We start from the raw sequence: 21,995 nt of genomic DNA on the forward strand, positions 1-21,995 counted from the left end.
AGCCTGCTTCCCTTCCTCTCTCTCTGCCTTTCTGCCTACTTGTGATCTCTGTCTGTCAAATAAATAAATAAAATCTTAAAAAAAATAAATTCTAAAAAAAAAAACCAACATGGCAGATGAGCAACAAAGTGCTTCCATACAATTATTTTTTTGTCCCAGTGTGACAGATTAAAGGTGGATACAAATTGAGACTCCTCTCATTAAGAGGTGAGGTCTATATTGCCCACCCCCATTTGAATCTGGATGGGCTCCAGACTACTTTGACAGAAGAAGTCTTGTGTCTATTTTCAGGCTCAGGCCTTAAGAGAGATACCATTTCCATTTCTTGTTTCTGGGAACACCTGCTACTGAAACTTCAAGAGACTGTGTAACATGTTGGAGTATGGTTGTAGAGAGACATGTGGAGAGGGCCTCAGAGTAAATGGAAGGAGAGGGATCCAGCTGAGCTCAGTGTTTTTATCTGTCCCTTCCAAGGTGCCATGCATATGAATAAAGTTGTCTTGGAACCTCCAGACTAGCCTACCATAGCTGAGACATTCCAGTTGATACCATATGGCACAGAAGAATTGCCCATATGAGTCCTACCCAAATTCTTCTCCCAGAAACTCATAAAATAGAATAAAATGATTGTTTTTAAGCTACTAAGTTATAAAATAGTTTGTCATACAGCAGTAGATATATAAAGTATGCAATATGGCTAGGGAATAGGATGTGATTAGTCAATAGAGTTGGTTATTTTCAATGAATGGAAATAGTACAGTAAGCACCCAAACTAGACTGATCATGATTTTTCTTAGATTATTGAAAGGTGTTTTGTGACCTTCCAAGGCCCCAGAGCCACTATCTTGAGAAACTGTTGTCACTGTACTGTTGCTGTGTGGAAGTGGGCCAGTTGAAACAATGTCAGGGGACTAACACTCTACTAGGTGAACTAAGACTACAGATGTCTACAAAACACTAGGAACCTTAGAGGTTCACCATTTTTGATGCTTGAGAAAGATACCACACATGCCAATTTCATTGTTCAGTCCTTGATATTTTCTGGAAAGACGGTTCACGGTGGTGTTCTTCCTATAAAATGCAAACTCCATTTTTGTGGCAGGGGAAGAGGGATGGTGTCCATAATACTACTACTCATTAATTCAATGTACATTAATTTCTAGGTTATGATTTGATTTTATACATATCATCTCATTTAATCCTCATAATTCTAAGGAATGGGCAATATATTACTCACTATTTTACAGATAAGGAAATTGAGGCTCAGAGTTAACAGTGTAAGGCCATTTAGTAGGTGGCTTTTACTAACCATACTCTCAACCATTACTCTATATTGCTTCCCACAAAGTCCATGGATCCACAGGAAGAAAAAGATACTCCTTGTCAGATTAAATTCTGTTTCTAACTACTCAACCTGTAGCATGCCTTCAAATATTTATGTCCAAAAGGCTATCATCCAGTTGCTTATTTCTATACCTAGAACTTCCTGTTGAGATGTTTGATATATGTATTGTCACACTATTAGGTAATTTAGAAGCTTCTGTTTTAAATCCATTGTTTCAACTTTGACCCACAGAAGAAGTTGAAACTGTGGCAGTGTATGAAGTGGAGGCGGGCAGAGGTAGGAGATGACACATTTACTGTTGCTCTTATCTTTTTAGAACTGGGCCTGGTTCTGGCTAGCTGGGAGGCCCTTCATACCCTCAGAATGCTCTGCTGAACTTAGTGACTTCTCCCCATTCAAGGGCTGCCCTGCCCATAAAGGTACTTCTATTCTGTTAGATGTTCCAGAGACTCTTTAAGCACCAGGAGGTAGTTTGCACTCACAGTAAAACCACTGTAATGCAACCATAGATTAGGCTAAAATAAGTGCTCCAAATGGGATCTAAATATATTAAGGTATTTCACAGAGAATTATGATTCCAATTCAGGTATACATTTCCGGGACATTATTGCTTTTTCTTTAGAGTTCCCACAAAATTCACTGGAAAATTAAGAATTATGCCTGGGTATTAAGAAATTTTAACCCATTACAGTCTTGACTGCCTCCTCTTCATGCAAATCCTCAAAAAGACTTTTCAAGCCATCATTTGCACACTGAGGTAAAGAGAGAATACATATTTCTAAGGACAGCCTGGCTGCACTGTGAGATGATCCTGCAGTTATCACTAGTCCTCTTGGAAATAGGGCACAAGTCTCCAAATTTTTGCATAATGACTCTCAAGTTCTACCAATATTTGCCTGCTTCTGCAGAAGATCATCCAAACCCTTGCTTCAGGCCAGCCAGAAAGTTGAAGCAGGGCCTGGTTCATGTACAATGGCAAATAAGGTAGCAAACTAGGCTTGGGTGGGTTATATGTTTTTAATTTTAGTTCACAAAGACTCACCCTAGTAAGTCTCAACTTTGATTTCAAATTTCTACTAATGAAGCTTTATTTCTTTAGTATAAATTTTTGCAAATATCTACTTTTTCTAGCCAATCTTCCACCTATTCCTTCCTATTTATTTATACTGTGTTCTTGCCTTGTTAGAACATTTGACAGATTCAGGATCATGACTTTGACTCTCATCATGGGATGCTGTGAACACCTGTAGAGGGGCATTAGTGAGGACATTTCACGCTACATCTGTGGTTCCCAGATTTCAAGATTTTAGAGAGGAATAAAATAAAATTACATACATGTATACATTTAATTATCACCCTCTTAATTTGCCAAGAGAAGGTGTGGAGAAAAATAGCAGAAACTAGCCAGTGTACCATTTGCACAGTTCATAAAAGACAGAATATTTTAAAACCAAAAATATAGAAAGTCTATAATCTCAGAATAAAGAACAGTGCTTTCAATTGTGCAAATTTAGCTTTATGTAAAAATCACTGTATTTTTAGTTCTTACATTTTGCAACAAACTAGGGAAAGTAATTGACTAATCCTGGGCTACACACCCATGCTTGGGCTTCAGAAATCACTCAGCTACCACACTTTGTCTCCATTCCTATATATGAAGCTCCCTGTGAAAAGATTTCAGAACAAAAATATCCAACACACACAAAATTGTGAAGGGCTATGAAAAGTTTGACTTCTCTGAGCTTTGGTATATTTTCTCCTCATGGAAAATGAAAATTATGTAATTGATCATGTTTCCCTTTTTGTTTTGGTTATCTGGTCACTGTATGGCTCACCTTTAGAAATTGGATAGGATCCTATAACCTACACATCTGAATTCTAATTAACCTCCCTACCTGGTCTTCACCTCTGATACTCATTTATATTTTCCTAGATGCTGGTTTATTTTACTTATAATTTTTCTTTTTTATTATAACCTTACTTACAAGCTGCCTCAAAGTCTTTATGGAATGGGGTGATGTAATTCCACTCAACATTTAGTCATTATCCCTGTACCATACACTCTTACATACTTTTCAGTCATTGATGCATCAATTCCGCTTCCTGGACCATCCTTAGCTCTTTTTTTCCTTCCTGCCACATTTTTTTCCCCATATCCTGCCACATATCCCTGGATACTGAACTAAAATATTACCACTTCTGTGAATGTTCCTAGATCATGACCACTTACCTATCACTCCCCCTCATCCTATCCTGGCTAAAACAGTACTTTTCTGTATGTTTCTATGTAGACATTTGTTACGTTGTAGTGTCGTGATATTGACTTTGCTGCCTCTGCTACTGGAGTTTGAGCTTGAAGGCAAGGATTGAGCCATGCCCATTTTGGATCCCCCTGACCGTAGCTCAATATACTTTTAATGAATGGATGGGTGAATAAAAGCACAAATGAACAAAATGGATAGGAAGCCTCTGATTTGTCATTCAAGAGGCATCTCATACATGAGATGTATTAGAGAGAAAACATGGGGGTTCTAAAAGTACTGAGGCCAGTATGAGGGCAGGAATCTTGTCTTTTTTGTTCACTGCTTTATCCCCAGGGCTTCTCACAGTACCTCACATATAGCAGACCTCAGTAAATATTTCTTGTATGAATGAATGTGCAAATGATATCACTTGGCCACATTTTGTAATAGTTTCCATGGGGAGTCTTGAGAGTATGATCACTGGGTAGGCTTTAAGCTTGTTTTATGGAGGCACTAATTCTGTTCATTATAGTGTTTTACATATCATTGGCTTTCAGTGAAGTGTCCATCATGCAGATGAATAGTGCTCTCCTTTCTCAGGATTTCAGCCTTATCTGCCACTGAAGGCATATTCTTTTTGTGGAAGATATTAAAAATAATGGAACCACAAGTCTGGCTCTCCTTGGAGAGCTTGTAGAGCAGTGGCCTGTCATGTGTTACACATCCCATTCTTTCTTTCTGTTCCCATCAGAGTTGGCCTTCTGGGTTCGGTGAGAACTGTCTTCTTCTTCTTCCTTTTTTTTTTTTTTAAAGATTTTATTTATTTGAGAGGGGAGAGAGAGAGAGGGAGAAGCAGAGCCTGATGGGGGGCTTGATCCCAGGACCCCTGGATCACAACCTGAGCCAAAGGCAGATGCTTAACTGACTGAGCTACCCAGGCATCCTGAGAACTGTCTTCTTAAAAAGGACAATGCCCATGGATGGGCAGTATCTTGATCTGGGAATAAGATCCATAAGTACATACTTTCCAACATCTCCTATTATGGAGGTGACACAGTCAATAAAGCAGAGACACCATAATAAAAGACTGTCTCCTTTGGGACTTCATAGGCTCCACATTTGGATGCTAAGAATATTTTAATTGAGGGGAAAATAAAGGAAGCAGCACACAGTATTCAATAATTGGTTCATTCTTGGATTCATCTGCGATGATGGGCAGAACAATGCTCCTTAAACAGAAGGTCTGACTCTTTTTGGTCCCTCTCTTCATGTGAAAACTAACATTAGTCTTATTTGACCAGCTTGGAAAAACAAATATTCCTTCAGGAAAGACAGCTGCCAGTCAGAGGGAACCTCCTAATCTGCCATCATTATGGATTAACTTTACTGAATAGCAGCTGTACAAAACACCATGTTAGATGAAAGGGAGCTCCCAACCAAACCCCAGAGATGGCCTGTTTCTGCTCCCCACTGCCCTGATGACAAGTATGTGTCCAAGAGACTCAGCTTCCATGACAGTATGGATTTGAGCTCTCTAGGGCAAGTCAAGAAAGCTTATGTATCATTTGTTTTTCATCAAAGCCAAAAGCCTTTTCTGTTGTCACAGGCCAGATGAGACAGCACACAAAAAAAGGTCTGTTGTCTCAGTAGGAAACCTAAGGGGCAGAAAAGTTGTTGAATTACTGAGCCATTAGTGGGTGACCTCAGGGAACAGTTCCATGTGGCTCATTGGCTGCCATTTCCATTTTAAGGAATCTTGAGGGGGCAGAGAGAGGACTGGGGATGTTTTAGACCATTCGGTTAACATGTTACATAATAAAGATAATAGGGACACTGTCCCAGAACCTGGGAAAAAAGAAGGGTATGCAGCATTGGAGTGTGGTGCCAACCTTCCATTTCTGTGGACACCCCCTCAGATTTACAGGGAGCAGTCAGTGGCGCCATCATCCAGCACCTCTCCTGGGGAAGATTTTGTTTCTGCATTCACTACACTTCACTGTTGCTAAGAATACAAATGAGGCACAATTCAATTTTTTTGTGAGCCATATATCAGATGTGAACTTGAGACAGTAATAATTGTTAAGTTCACTGAGAGGTTACTGTGAACCAGGCATCATTCCAGGACTTTAACGTATTTACTCATTAATCTTCACAACAACCCTATGACATAGGTGCTATTATTATCTTTGTCTTACAGATATAGAAACTGAGGCCTAAAGATGTTAGGTAACTTGCCAGTGTTTACACAGCTACTTAATGGTAGAACACAGATTTATTTGAACCTAGGCAATCCAGACCCAGAATCCATGTTCTAATCTCAGTGGTTAAACTGACTTTCTAAAATAATACAGAGAGGAGAAAAATTAGTTCACCCAAAATTCAAGCAATTTTACAGGTAGCTTCACAAAGTATGTCTCAGCCCAATACTACTGTCCCATGTATTTTTAAGACAAGAAGGGCACTACTAAACTAAGTATCCGTATTTCTGGGTAGCTCAGTCAGTTCAGCATCCAACTCTTGTTTTGGGCTTTAGGTCACCATGGCAGGGTGGTGGAATAGAGCCTGGTGTGGGGCTCTGTGCTCAGCGGGGAGTCTGCTTCTCTCCTCCTCTGCCTGTCCCTTCTCCCTCTCATGCGCGCAACCTCTCTATTTCTCAAATAAATAAATGAATAAATCTTTTAAAAAAATCTGCATTTCTAAGACCTGGTTTCCAAAAAGTCAAGTAACTTTCCCTAGAGCATAGCTAAAAGATCACTGAATCACAAAGCTGAAGGAGACCCTGAGAATCTATTTCTTCATAGTGCTTAAGAAAATAGGATATAGATAAAGGGGGCTAGAAGTAGAAATTAAAATCACTCCCGACATTTCAAATGTCTGGTTGGAAGTGGATGTGAGGAACACTCATTAGAGCTGACAGTGGCTGCAGAGCACCCAAATGCTTTCAATTTAAGTGGCAGCTTAGCAGCCATTTGAAGGAGGTGTTTTAGTATTTCCTTTATCTTAAAGAGAATATAGTACTACTAATAGTAATAATAAACCTTTATGGAGCGCTTATTATAGGCCAAACATTGAGCTAAGTATATTATTTAATCTTCACAGCAATCCTATGAAGTAGATACTATAGTTATTCCCGTTTTAGAGATGAGGGAACTGAGGTACAGATCGGTCAAGTAACTGGAGAGAGGTCATATAGCTAGCAAGCAGCACAGCAAGGATCCAAACTCAAGCAGTCTGTCTTTGAGGCCTATGTTGTTAAATACTAAGATACCTTCTCTGCAGGAACAGCCCTCTGAGTTACTGTTAAGAAAACCTACCCAGGTTTTTAGGCCAGTTATTGTCCTCAGCGTAAGCTGTGGGCCTATAATGATGGTTTGGATGATTTTGTTACTCTCAATGCTAAGCTTTTCTCCCTCCACATTATAGACGGGTGGCTAAGTATCAAAGATTACTGTGTGAGCACAGGTTTTATGTTTTGATGTGGTAATTTACAAATTATCTGCTATAACTCACATAGAGTCCCCTTGGCATCAAAGCAGATATGGCCTCAACATTTTTCCCAGGTCATAGATCCATACAGTTCAGATTTCCATAAACTCTATAGTGTAAGAGATTGTGACTCAGGACAACTCCATATGGAGCTATAAAATAATATATAATGTTTTAGTTTAAATTGTATTACAGTGAAATAATGAAGAACTAAATTTAAAGACCTATTACACCCTTTAGAAATATCTGTAAGAAATATATTAACAATGTTTTAAAGTATTATAATAGCCAACATGTTTGAGCACTAACTACGTGCCAGGCATCGTTCTAAGCACAATTAATTGTCACAAAACCCCTAGGGGTTAAGTATTATTAGTCTGATTTTATGAATGAAGAAACTGAGTCTCCTAGAAGATATTTAACTACTCAAAATAAAGTAGTGAAAGAAACAGGCTTGGAAGTCAGGCAGATTGACTCCCGGGTCTGAGCACTTAACTATTATACAATACTGGCTTCTGCCATAGCACCTGCTGATTCCAGATTGCCCCCAATAGTCATTCAAAACCCAAGGAGATCAATGGTCCAATCATTCGGCCCTCAAAGGATCCCTGGTTGCTCATTTCAACCATGGTTGGTCTAACGGAGCAGGATGCAATCTAGTCAACTATAGTCTAGAGCATGAAGTATAGTTTGATGGGAGAGTTCTTTGCCTCTGACATATATAAAATCCAAGTTCCTTTGCTCTCCACCCATCTCTTGTTCACATATTTTTTTTCTTTATATTTGGCTACTTTTATGCTGGTTTCCCAGTTTCTATGTAATCACATTTCTTAATTTATTATTAAGATTATTAAGCATCATTGCCTACCCTACCATGTTCCCATTATAACTTACAAGGATTCAAAATCTGAACTGGAATCGTGAAAGTATTTTGGGGGGAGTGGGGGTCACTAACTATATAAACAAATGGCACAACAAAGTGGCATCACTCTAGATCCATTTCTAACTTTACTGTATTTGTGAATAACCTGGGGATCATGTTAAAATGCAGCTTCTGATTCAGTAGCTCTGAGCTGGGGTTGAAAATTCTGGGCTTCTTAACACCTCCTGGATTATGCAGATTATATTTTGAGTAGCAAGGTACTTGATCAGCCTGGTTCTGTCATTCATTTAAGAAGGATCACAATGAGGGCGCCTGGGTGGCTCAGTGGGTTAAGCCGCTGCCTTCGGCTCAGGTCATGATCTCAGGGTCCTGGGATCGAGTCCCGCATCGGGCTCTCTGCTCAGCAGGGAGCCTGCTTCCCTCTCTCTCTCTCTCTGCCTGCCTCTCCGTCTACTTGTGATCTCTCTCTCTGTCAAATAAATAAATAAAATCTTAAAAAAAAAAAAAAAAAAAAAAAAAAAAAAAAAAAAGAAGGATCACAATGAAATGAACCTGGGGAGATTAATGTTTAGGGTATTTTAAAAGAACCCAAGGCTTCCTGAGATGGCAATTTCCTAATGTCTTCACAAATCCATTTTAATAGTTAATAGTTCTGACAGCACAGAAGACTTCTTTGTGTGTGTTTAAACCAAATGCTTCAGATGCTGGGGCATTTTTCTTCTGATTTTATCTTTTTTTTGTTTGTTTGTTTCATTTCAGCGTAACAGTATTCATTGTTTTTGCACCACACCCAGTGCTCCATGCAATCCGTGCCCACTCTAATACCCACCACCTGGTTCCCCCAACCTCCCCCCCCCCGCCCCTTCAAAACCCTCAGATTGTTTTTCAGAGTCCATAGTCTCTCATGGTTCACCTCCCCTTCCAATTTCCCTCAACTCCCTTCTCCTCTCCATCTCCCCTTGTCCTCCATGCTATTTGTTATGCTCCACAAATAAGTGAAACCATATGATAATTGACTCTCTCTGCTTGACTTATTTCACTCAGATGATTTTATCTTTAGTGGAGATGGCGTTAGTACACCATGCCCATTCTCTTGCTGGCTACTTTGTTTAAAAAAATTGAAACAGTTATTCAATATGAAGAACTTTGGGATGGTCCCCACCATCTCCTTTTCCCCACTTTACGAATCTGTGATTTTTGAGATGTCTAAGTCAATTCTCATTTCCACTCCATGTTTGTCTCCTCTAAATCTATAAAATTAAATAAACTTTGTAATTCCTTCCCAAATCTTGTTGTCTTTTATTTCAATGAGCTATTTAAATATTTAATGACCATATCCTGCATCAGATATATTCCTACCTTGCCCATAGTGCTATAGGGAGTATACTAGTAACTTCTGGCCACCCAGCCTACAAAGCTCATATTACAAAAAATGCACACTCTAGGCAGAATCTGGTAAATGCCAACTTAAAAAGAAGTTGTGTCATACTGTTATATTTATTACCACATGGCCAATAAAAAGAAACACTTGTGATGTGATTAAAAATAGCATACCAGGTAAAATTGGTTGTCCAGCGATTCCCAGTGGTGCCATTCCAAGATTATTCATTGCTGTGGCCCATGCAGTTGGATCGGACATAGGTAGTGTCATTGCAGTGGAATCCACATTCAGATTTCTACTATTATCAGCTAAAGAGAAATGACAAGCAAAATAATTTGTTGTATTAAGGTTTCAGTATGTAGTTTGCTTAACATAAACTGTCAAACTCTTTACAGAAATGGACTGATGGACAAATGGTAGATCGGGCCTTAACACCCGCTCTTTATAAGGGTTAAAACAATATGGCTTGAATCGGCAGTAAGTCATAGAATTTGAAAGCAGTTTACCAGATGGCATTTTAGTGTGTTTCTTTCTTTCTGCTCCCTCTGTTCCTTCCTTCCCTTGTGTTCTTTTTTTTAATGAAGACTTTATTTTTTTAGAGCAGTTTTAGGTTCACGGCAATATTAAGGAGAAGTTACAGAGATTTCACATGTGCCCCTTGCCCCCCACACATGCACAGTCCCCTCATTATCAACATTCTGCACCAGAGAAGCACATTTTTTACAACTGATGAGTCTACACTGATGCATCATAATCACCCAAATGCCATAGTTTACTTTAGGGTTCACTCTGGGTGTTGTACATTCCATGGTTTTGGACAAATATATAATAACATGTATACATCATTCTGGTATCATACAGAATATTTTCACTGCCCTAAAAATTCTCTGTGCTTGCTTATTCATCCTTCCCTGCCCCCAACCCCTGGCCATTACTGATCTTATTCCATCTCCACAATTTCACCTTTTCTATAATGTCATATAGTTTGAATCATACAACATGCAGTCTTTTCAGATTGGCTTTTCTCACTTAGTAGTATGCATTTAATGTTCCTCCGTGTCTTTTCATGGTCTGATAGCTCATTTCCTTTTAGTCCTGGATAATATTCCATCATATGGATGCACCACAGTTTATCCATTCACCTATTGAAGGACACTGCAGTTGTTTCTAAGTTTTGACAATTACGAATAAAACTACTATAAACATCCTTGTGCACATTTTTCTGTGGGCATAAGTTTTCACCACCTTTGGGTAAACGCCAAACAGCACAATCAGTGGACTGTACTGAGAGCTTGTTTATTTTTATAAGAAACTGTCAACCTGTCTTCCAAAGTGCCTGCACCATTTTGCATTCCCATCAGCAATAAAGTGAGAGTTTCTGTTGCTCCATATCATCACCATATTTAGTGTTGTCAGTGTTTGGATTCTGGCCACTCTAATAGTTGTCTAGTGGTATTTATTGCTTTATTTTGCATTTTCCTGATGGTACATAATGTGGAGCATCCTTCCATATGCTTATTTGCCATCTGCATATCTTTTTAAATGAGGTATCTATTAAAGATTTTTTGACACGTTTTAAAATTGGGTTGTTTTCTTACTGCGTTTTAGGAGTTCTTTGTATATTTTAGACAATAGTCCTTTATCAGATGCATATTTTGCAAATATTTTCTACCAGTCTGTAGCTTGTATTCTCAGTCTCTTTACAGTGTCTTTTGCAAAAGAGAAAAGATTTTAATTTTAATGAACTCCAGCTTATCAATAATTTCTTTTATGGATCATGACTTTGGTGTTATATTTATAGCCATCACCATATCCAAGGTCCTTTAGGTTTTCTCTTATGTTATCTTCTAGGAGTTTTATAGTTTTGCATTGCACATTTAGGTCTCTGATCCATTTTGAGTTAATTTTTGTGATGTGTATGAAATCTGGGTCTAGATTTTTTTTTGGTATGCAAATTTCCAGTTCTTGCACATTTGTTGAAGAGACCATCTTTGCTCCATTGTATTGCATTTACTCCTCTGCCAAAGATCAGGTGACTCTATTTGTGGAGTCTATTTCTGGGTTCTCTATTCTACTCCACCGATCTACTTGTCTATTATTTCACCGATACCACACTGGCTTGATCACTGTAGCTTTATAGTAAATCCTGAAGTTGGGTAGCATCAGCCTTCCAACTTTGTTCTTCTTCAATATTGTGCTGGGTATTCTGGGCCTTTTGCCTCTCCATATAAACTTAAGCATCAGTTTGTTGATATACACAGAATAACTTGTTTGGATTTTGATGGGGATTGCATTAAATCAAGTTGAGAAGAACTGACATCTTGGCAGTACTGTGTCTTCCTATCAATGGACATGAAATATCTCTCCATTTATTTTGTTCTTTGAACTCTTTTTTGTTGTTTTTGTTTTAAAGATTTTATTTATCTGACAGAGAGAGAGAGACAGTGAGAGAGGGAACACAAGCAAGGGGAGTGTGAGAGGGAGAAGTAGGCTTCCCATTGAGCAGGGAGCCCAATGCGGGGCTTGATCCCAGGACCCTGGGATCATGCTCTGAGCTGAAGGCAGAGGCTTCACCAAATGAGCCACCCAGGTACCCCAGTTCTTTGATTTCATTCATCAGAGTTTTATAGTTTTCTGGGTTTTTTTCCTATATACCATAGGAGCTTGGGATACTTCTCATTCTTCTCATAGTCTAGTTGCATTACAATTACTTCAGCAGCTTCCATCCAAATTACTCATGCATGCAAATGAAGAAAAATCATCCAAGGGCTTCCACAGTAGCAATAAGAAATGAAAAATTATATTTTTGATGTTATTTCATATCTTTGAGGGAGTAGCATTGAATAGAAATGGACACACAATCAACAGATATCAAATTAGCCAACTAAATGTTTTGGGAATTAGGGGTACATCAGAGAGTATAGATAGAAGCAGATAGAATACACAGTCCCTGCCTTCAAAGGCTCTACAATCTAACTTAAGAGACCAGTGATGGTGGTAATGATTATTACTATTATCACTACTCTCACCACCTTCATCCATTACTACCAATAATTATTGAACACTCACTATGCGCTAGGTAAAGCACTTGGCATGCATTATTCTCATTTAACTTTTAAAACAACTTTACGGGAGGAACTATTTATATCTCAATTTAATAGATGAGAGGATTTTATTTTATTTATTTTTAAAGATTTGTTTATATTAGAGAGAGTGTGTGCACGTAAGAGAGTGGGGGAGGGGTAGAGAGGGAGAGAATCTTTAAGCAGACTCCCCACTGAGCAGGAGCGTGATTTGGGGCTGGATCCCAGGACCCATGAGATCACAACCTGAACCAAAACCAAGAGTCGGATGCTTAACTCACTGAGCCACCTAGGCACCCCTAATAGATGAGAGGCTTTTGAAGATCACATATGTTGTCCGAGGTCACCCAGGTTATATACTTTTAGCCACTTCGCTTTATTATCTCTAGTGAACAATTAAGAAACAATCAAAGAATTTAATGGAATTGACCAGAAATGTTACTAAAGTTTATGGAATGAAAAGTTACTGTGGCTTGAGTAGGTGGGAAAGACTTCATGGAGAAGATAGGATTTGAACAAATGGGCCAGATTTCTATAGATCATGTTTTGAGTGATGGGTAGTTATTAGATACAGAAGCAAAAGGGGAGTGATGACATAAGCAGACATTGAAGTGGGTTAGATGTGCATGTGCATGTATATACTTCATAGGTGGGAGATATATAATCATAGGTCATTGGAGCACAGAAAGACTTATTTTGGAAAATTTCCCTTTGATTAATTATTGCCTTAGAAAAATCTTTCCATGGCTCTTCTCCTACCTCTCATGTACACTCCTGCCAATTACACTCCTGAAGGCAACCCTTCTAATAGTAGCTTGCTATTTGTTAACATCTATCACATCCTTCTAACCTGGGAACATCAGGGATGATTCTTGGCCTTTTTTTTTTTTTTTTAAAGAAAAGTGCTATTTTGGACACTAAATGGTCAGAACAAGCAAATGCAAATGTCCAGAAACATTATTTCTGAAATATTAGTTTTTATCATTCTTCTATCCTATGTATCTTCTCCATAAACCACTCCCTCCGCCCCCACACAGAGTGACTAATGGCCTTAAGCATTTGTTACTATAGTCAGAAGTCACATTTCAGAACTGGTAATTTCTCTATGGGTAGAAACTCTAGCCCTCACACCCAGTTTTCAGTGCTCTCCTATGAAGGCATATTATGGCTAGAAATAGTCTCCTTGTAAATGTTATTAAGGAAACAACCATGGGGCATCAAATATCCTTTGGGTCAAGAGTTTACATATTGATTATTTGGTTCATCTGAACACCCAATCTCCAGTCCAGGTGAGACACGTTTTAGGGAATGTTATAGCTGGAAGGGGGCTGTTGAGATTACTAAATGTGCACCCTGATTTTCTCTAATAGCTGCAGAATGACTTCAAGAGGAAACATCTAGGTTTAGAAGGACTGGGCCCCCATACCAAAAATAATTTCTTGCAAGAGTCTGGCTCCTCGTTGGCTCTGTAGTTCTGGGAAACATAAGAGAATCAGGAATTATTCTTTTTTAAATTAACATATAATGTATTATTTGCTTCAGGGGTACAGGTCTGTGAATCCTCAGTCTTACACAGTTTACAGCATTCACCATAGCACATACCCTCCTCAATGTCCATAACCCAAGAATTATTTTTAATAAAGAATTCTGAGATCAAAAAATGAGAATTTACAATGTACCAACCTAGCCAAACTCTGGACTAATTTCTGGGGAGGGGAGAGAATTATCTAAATTACCAGTTTTTTAAAAAAAGGATAGCACAGTATTACTATTTTCAAAATATATATTAATTCAAAGTGCCTATTAAAATGTTAGCAAGTAGAGTTCCTGCTAGGCTTGTTTACATGAACCAGATGGTTTAGATAAGGACCATGTGTAATTAACAGCATTATTTTGCTATGATAAATTCAGTTCTTAAATTCTTAAGGAGTTCTGCTTTTTCATTTCCCTCCATTCCTCCAACACCCATCTCTACCTGTCAAATCCTACTCCTTTTTCAAGGGTCATCTGAAATGTTACCTTGTCTGTGAAACCACCTCCCTGGAATCAATTACTCCCTCCTAGTGTATTATCATTAACATTTTATCTAGAATTTGATTTTTATGTGTTTGCTTATTCTCTCACTCTTTTCCCCTAAACCAAACTTTTATTGAGTCTTACTACATGTCAGGTTATATGTTAGTGACTAGAAATATGGAGATGAACAAAATTCATTTACTGCTCTGGAAAAACTCATAATACAATGAGAGCATGACATATAAACAAATAAATATAAATTATTTTAATAAGTGCTGCAGTAAAACTATGAGGAAAGTGCTATGAGAATAGAGAAGGAATAATTAAATCTGCTGGAATGGCTTTTGGTTGTATGTGTTTGGGGGCACAGAGAGCAAGAGGAATACTAGGGAAGGTTTCCTGGGTAAGAATAATTTGAAATGAGTCTTTAAGGAGGGATAGGATTTTCCTCCAGGTAGTAAATGGAGGATTAGGGTTTAAGAGCATTCCAGGAAGCAAGAACAACTGAACATTATCATCGACTGCCTTGAATTATAGTCTCTCTTGAATCACATGTTTCTCTTCTGCTAGCTAGCCTGTGTGCTCCTTTACATAAGGGACTTGGTTTTAGGTGTCTTTGTTTCTTAGTTCGGTGTCTGGTATAAAGTAGGAATTCAAGAAAAATTTGGATGAATGAATAAAGTCAACTTACATTGATTTTGAGCAAAAAGCAATCCATGCAGTGGCAACTGATTATTTATAAACCTTTTCAGAATGATAAAATTGTCTTAAAAGGGATAGCATAGTTGCTAAACTAATTCTCTTTCCAGGACAACTGAATTGACATGTAGAAATTTACTGAGAGTTACAACTAGAGATAGATGAACCCAATTAATAATTCAGTTTGATAGCATTAGCTATAATCTTTCTCCCATATAGGCACAGTCGTACATATCAGCAAGCTTGTAAATTTTTACTTTCAAAGAGAAATCCCAGATGATCTTCTGTCCGGCAGCAAACTGGATTTAAGGTCTGCAGTAACAAAATATGCTGTGCTGAACATCTGTTTAGAATCATCACTTGATGGTGGAAAAGTTAAGTCCAGACCTGACTCACTTTCTAGACTAAAAATGGACATCTAGCAATTTCCTTAAGTGTGTTATGAAAGTCGTCCCATGTCACTAAAGGAAGAGATTGCTCATTTTCCCATAAGTCCTACATTCACCGGCAGTGGCCAAGAATATTGACAAGTCAATCAAGTGCTGTCAAATAGTCTTCAAAATTCCTTACCCATCTGAACAACATCTCCTGTTACGCTGGTTTTCCGTTCTGCCTTGTGCGGCGACTGCTCAAGAGATCACAAGTTGTAGAGTAATTGTGAATCAATTTCTAGGTAAGTTGATTGAATTTATGGCACTTTGGAGCAAGAGTTCATTAGTGCCAGAAGAATAAAATATTTGGAAGTAATTAGCCATTTTAACTTGGTATTGCTCAATAGCTATCAAGTCATTGTCATCTGTTTATTTTTATATTATACTTCAGTTGATTGAACTAGTCCATTATTGTCAGTTATTTGATCTTGAAGAAAACACACAGACACAGACACACAGACACACAGACACACACACACACACACACACACACACACACACACACACACATTCTGTGATACACCCATTCTATAGTAGACTTAATTATTTCATATGTTTTCTTTATTTCCTTTGAAACAAGTTCAGTATGTTGGTGTTATCTCATCAACCATACTCTTTTTATTAAGACAAAAGCTGTCCTTCTCTGGCAATTTACTCTCCTGTAATTCTCTTTCTTATGCCCAGGCTTATATCCATTGGCTTTTATGCTTGCTGTAATTTTATTACACAGTATTGTGCAAAGCTGAGGAGAGACTTTTGTCAACCAGCATTTATGGAAGGTTTGTTAAGAGTAGGAAGCAATCTTGCCTAGTGATCAAGAGTATGCATTTGGGAGTCAAATGATTTGAGACCAGAGTCTAGCTCTACTAAGTAACCACAATATGCTCATTCTGTTTCTCCCTTTTCTTTTCTTCTTGCCGGTCTGCCTTCCAGCCTTCCTTTTATATTTGCTGTATGTTCACTGAACATTTTCTATGTGTTGGGGTCCATCCTAGACGTTGAAGACAATATGGTGAGTCAAACAGGCCTCAACCTTGTTCTTATGAAGCTCTCTAGTGCAAGAGGGAGATATTAAAATACAGACAAACATAAAATAATTACATACTATGGTAAGTCTTCTGAATAAAGAACTGGGCTTGATGATTAAAAAAATGGCAAGCTACAAATTTAGGAAAGTGATAGTATCGACCTCATAGGCTTGTTGAAGATTAAATTAGATAATGTGGGTAAAGAACTTAGCATGGCTTCTGACTCATAGTAAGTACTTGGTAGGTAGTAACAGTAACATGGTAATAATTAAGATGATCATAATGAAGTAGTCCTAGCCCTTGAAGGGTTGAAAGTCTACTGAGAGACAAAGCATATATAACAAAGGAATTATAACAATACTTTATACAGATGATGAAACAGAGGCACAGGCAGTTTAAGTAATCAGCTTAATATTGCACAGCTAAGAAGTGGTAAAACAGGGAAATGAACCCAGGCAGCTCTGGTACTAATGCCCACAGTTTTATCCATCTCACTGAACTCCCTCTCAAAGAGCCCTTTATCTTCTATGTTCCCCTAGCTCATTGAACACATTACTATGATAGCCCTTTTCACATTGTATTTTTGATCACCTCTTTCTGTGTCTGCCTCTCCTCCTAGACTCTGGATTCCCTTATTCCTCTTTGTTATTTCTAGTGCCTAGACACTGTTTCTGACACAGAGAGGATGTTTAATAAATGATTTTAAATAAATGCATGAGGAAATATATGACATAGGTAGGAGGGTCTTGCAAAAACATTCTTCTTCCCAGAAGAAGGTAGGTGTATAGCAGGTGCCAAGCTATTCAGATACCACTCTGTTGTTTTATTAAGATAAAATCTCTTTTGATGGGATTCTTCTGAGGACTAAATATTAAAAATTTTAAATGGAGAGTGAGGGGAAGATAAATGGTGATTATTTGAGGTATTATAATCTTAACATGCTGATTATATATAAGAAAACAACAATTCCATAAATACAAACTTTAAGGAAGATATATCTGTAGATGGGAAGATGTTTTTCATCACAAATAAATTCCTCCTGAGTAAAAAGGAACTGACTAGAATTTCTTTGACAATTTAAAGGTAATTAAACTTATTAAAATAAATGTGCATGTAGCAGCCATATTTGTTAGCTCCTTGAGGGCAGGGGATATAAATCTCATTTACTTTTATCACATTGAACAGTGATTAGCTCAAAGTAGGTGCCAGTTAGTGTTCTTTTGAACTCTGGAAGAACCCAGCAATTGTACGAAGTGGGGCTTACCTGCAAAGCCTATTTCATAGACCCACAGCCAAATAAAATCTCTTTGCATTGTGTAGTACTGCACCGTGGACTTAGCCCTCTAGTCATTTCTGCAGAAGGAAGATAGTGGTCCAAAGCTGGGTGAAACAGACCTCTGGAACATACCAGTACTTAGATAAATGGTGAATAATAGTTTTAATGATAGTAATTATAACAAGACTAAAGATACTTAACACTTATTTAATACTTACTATGTTCTAGGCACTTTATGTACATTCATTTAAAACTAACAACAACCCTATGAAGTAAGACCTCTCATCATCCCCATTTTCTGTTGAAGTAACAGGAACAGAGAGGTTAAGCAACCTGTCAATGGTCATACAGTTAGCTTGCAGCAAAGCTAGGATTCAAACTTAGGCAGTCTGATTCCACAATTCATGCTCTTAACCACTATACTATATTAAACTACGGAAAGCATAAAGTTATAAAATATTTGAGCTGGGAGGGCTATCGAGTTCATCATTACACAGGTGGGTGTTCCCTAGGTCCTCTATAGCAGAAATTCTTAACTGGGGCTAAGTTGCCCACTCCTGCATCAGGAAACATTTGGCAATATTTGGAGATACCTTTGATCGTCATGATTGGAGGTAGGAGGTGCTACTGGAATCTGGTGGGTAGAGGCCAGGGATACTGCTAAACATTCTACAATGTACAGGACACCCCCAACCCCTGCCACAGAAAAAAATTATCTGACCCCAAGTGTCAATAGTGCTAAGGCTGAGAAACCTTGCTCTACTGCAGCAATTTCCATGTGTTCTTACTGGAGAGTGCTTTATACCCTTGGCTTCTTTTTTTTTTTTTTTTAAGATTTATTTATTTATTTATTTATTTACTTACTTACTTACTTACTTTCTTACTTGTCAGAGACAGAGAGACAGAATGAGACAGAGCATACAAGCACAAGGAGGAAGGCAGGCAGAGGGAGAAGCAGGCTCCCTGCTAAGCAGAGAGTCCGATGCGGGACTCAATCCCAGGATGCTGGGATCATGACTTGAGCTGAAGGCAGTCAGTTAACTGACTGAGCCACCCAGGTATCCCATATCCTTGGCTTCCTCACAATCCCTTCCCATTTACCACATGTGCAGCCAAACCCACCTCCCAACTACTCCCTTATGCCATTGTACTAAAACAAATCAGACCACCTCCTCCATCAAGAATCCACTAACATTTTTAGCATGGCTAATTTTATGCTTCACACCAAAGAAATGATCCTCACAGTGGAGAGTCTAGGTGCCTTGGAAGGCTTGCAAATAACACTAGGAATACAGTGACAAAGGAAAGAGAGAGGAAGTTTAGAAAATACTTGCATGGAACACAGAAGAAAACACCATCTCTAGTACATCATACAGGACCTTACATACAGTAGGCACTCAAGAAGTACATGTTGTAAAAGAGTATGGCACAAGGGCAGGGTTGGGTGTCCTAGAACAGAGTAACATTGTGCTTTCTGTTCTCTGGCTAAGGGAAAGTAAACAGCAGGATAAATCACGTTTTGGTTCTGCATTAAGCCTAGGGCTCAAGGTTTTATCTTCTGTTTGGTATTTATTGCTCATGAAGCAATCTATTGTGCATTGCAGGGGCTATTTTGAATCCCTCTTCATTTTCTTTGAAAATTAACAATCCATCATTATTTGTGAACAATGCACTGAAGCCCCAGGCACATCCCACTCTCTCTGATTACAGACGTCACCAGCAGTGACACCACAGCTTACATCATGGCTATGCAGGGTGAGAGAACTGACAGGATCTTTTGTAAGACACGGCTCCTAGATGGCTTGAGAAAGATGATACTATTAGACAAGCAAGGGCTTTATTTCCTTATGAGTGTTTCCAAGAATGGATCAAAGAGACACTAAAGGGGATCAGGATGTCACAACATATTCTTTCTTGGGGAAGAGGAGGGGAAGGGTAGGGAGGGAAGGGGAAAGGTTCTGTGCTAGTCTATATTGTAGGTAATCATTTTCACAAGGGCTGTGAGAGTGGCAGGGTAGAGGCTGGGAGATAATAACTTGATCCTCAAGGTATACAGATGAGAACCTCGGTGTAGAGAGTAGTTTCTCAAACTAACCCTCATCCTGGAAGCTTCATTGGTTTAGTCTATAAGCTGGAGGGTCCTGGATGCAGCCACATCCATACTGGAGCAGTTACAAGGATATTCAAGGTGGTTTTTTTTGATGGGGGAGGGGCAGAGGCAGAGGGAGAGGGAGAGGGAGAGAGAGGATTTTAAGCAGGCTCTACGCCCAGCATGGAGCCTGAAGTGGGGCTTGATCTCACAACTCTGAGATCAGGACCTGAGCTAAAATCAAGAGTCAGACACTTAACTGCCTAAGCCACCCAGGTGTCCCATGGATATTCAAGGTTTTTAACTAGACATACAAGGAGATAGAGTGCCAAGCCAGCCCTCCAGATGGCAGCTGCAGTGGGGATGGGGTGTAGCAAGGAAGAAGAAGGACACAGGTCTTGGCATACACCTCTCCAAGGAACTCACAGCATATATCCTGCATTTGTAAAGGCAACAAGGTATAGTGGAAGAAATATAGATTTTGAGCCAGATAGACGCCACATCAAATCTTGGCTCTACTATTTAATAGCTGTGTGACTTTAGGCAAGTTCCGCACACTTTTTAGCCTTTTTACTCACCTGTATTATTCACCTAACAATAATGATGTTAATTCCTAGTATTGATTAAATGCTTATTATGTGCCAAACACCGTTTTAAGGCTTTATATGTATTATGTAATCTAATTCTCACAAGCCTATGAGGTTGGTAATATTTATCATACCCATTTTACAGCTCAGGAAAATGAAAGACAAAGAAGCTAGAAGTTGCCCAAGGTCACAGATGGAGTTAATGCTGGAACTGAAATGTAAATTCAGGCAGTTACAGTTTCAGAGCCCATACTTTTAACCCCTGAGCTATATACAACTATACTATAAAGAATGCTGAGCAAATAATCAATCATGATCTTAACCCCACTTAATCTTTATCTTTCCATTGTTTTAGCTCCCATTAAGAAAGAAACCATTTGGTAGCCCTGTGGGGGTCTCTTCTCCCAATTCTCTGAGCTTGGAGCTGGGGGCCTCCTTTGCTATTTCAAGATGGGCTGGCACAGACTGAAGAACCTCAGAATAGTCCTTGTCACTTCAAGGTTATAAGCTGTATGTGAGCCAAGAGAATAAGTTGAGGTTGGAGGCAGGGGTCCTGGAAGTCCAATATGCTCCACCATTAGGATCTTGGAAGCTTTCTCAGTCAGTAAAAGCAAGGGCTAGCTGCACTAGAGACTCTGTTGGGCTTTTCTGGACTAAGGTCTGTCATTCCCATCCCTGGCCTCCTGGGCTTCTGAGATCCCAGTGAACTCATATTACCCTGGTCTAGGTTGAATAGTCGACTATGGTGGTTTAGTTTTGAGATTGCATCATTGCATTCATTCCATATTTCCTTACCTAATATTTAGACAAAAACACCAAAAGCATAAATGGGCCCCCAAAATAATACCTTACCCCCCAACTATTTTAATGTCTGTGCTAACTGCCTATTAAACAACAGATTTTAAGTTAATGGTATGGCTGGTGGGGGGGGGGGAGGACAGAGAAAGAAAAAAAAGAGAAGCATAAATTCTGTAAGTTCCCAAAGCTCTGTGGTCTATGCTTTCCTGCCGTAAGTTTTGTAAGAGGTAACTTGACAACCCTGCTGCTATGCTGTTGGAAGTCTGGCAAGATCTCTTGGAGGAAAAAAAAATATAGTCCTGGGGTTCATCCATAAGCCATCTTACTTTAGCACTGGTTCCTGAAAATCTTTCCAACATGTTTGAGTCCACTTGCTTGCCATAGGAGATAGAGTGCAACAAAGAGAAATATAACTAGATCTGGAATTTAGAGGGTTGAGTTTCAACTCTGGGTTGACTCTTTTCTTGCTGTGTAGCAATCACTCACACCTGTGTTTGTCAAAGTGCGGTCCAATCATGTGCATCACAATCGCCTGGGGTGCTTGCTAACCAGCCATGTTCCAGGGTCCACAGCTAAGGTTTCCATCTGGGTGGTGCTGAGGAATCTGCCTGTTGAGCAAGTACCCAAGATAACTCTTAGGCCTACTACAA

The 21,995-nt window shown here is 38.9% G+C and overlaps 1 protein-coding gene across 3 annotated transcripts in view; it reads right to left on the reverse strand.

Annotated features, from left to right (window-relative positions):
• The window catches only part of LOC111157249 (ecto-NOX disulfide-thiol exchanger 2), a 78,288-nt gene extending 60,380 nt beyond the window's left edge, over window positions 1-17,908 (reverse strand). Inside the window, exons 1-2 of one of the 3 annotated variants that reach the window (XM_022518521.1) lie at window positions 17,860-17,908; window positions 9,512-9,646 (exon numbers count right to left, since the gene is read on the reverse strand). In XM_022518521.1, the coding sequence (XP_022374229.1) occupies window positions 9,512-9,646; window positions 17,860-17,908 (184 nt within the window). Of the gene's footprint in view, window positions 1-9,511; window positions 9,647-17,859 lie in introns of those variants that run through there. The other 2 variants (XM_022518524.1, XM_022518522.1) reach the window with 2 other exon arrangements.
• Between the last annotated feature and the right edge of the window lie 4,087 nt (window positions 17,909-21,995).

The sequence above is a fragment of the Enhydra lutris genome, unplaced genomic scaffold (genome assembly GCF_002288905.1).
Source record: "Enhydra lutris kenyoni isolate GAN:26980312 unplaced genomic scaffold, ASM228890v2 scaffoldscaffold53, whole genome shotgun sequence".
In the NCBI taxonomy this organism is placed as follows: domain Eukaryota; kingdom Metazoa; phylum Chordata; class Mammalia; order Carnivora; family Mustelidae; genus Enhydra; species Enhydra lutris.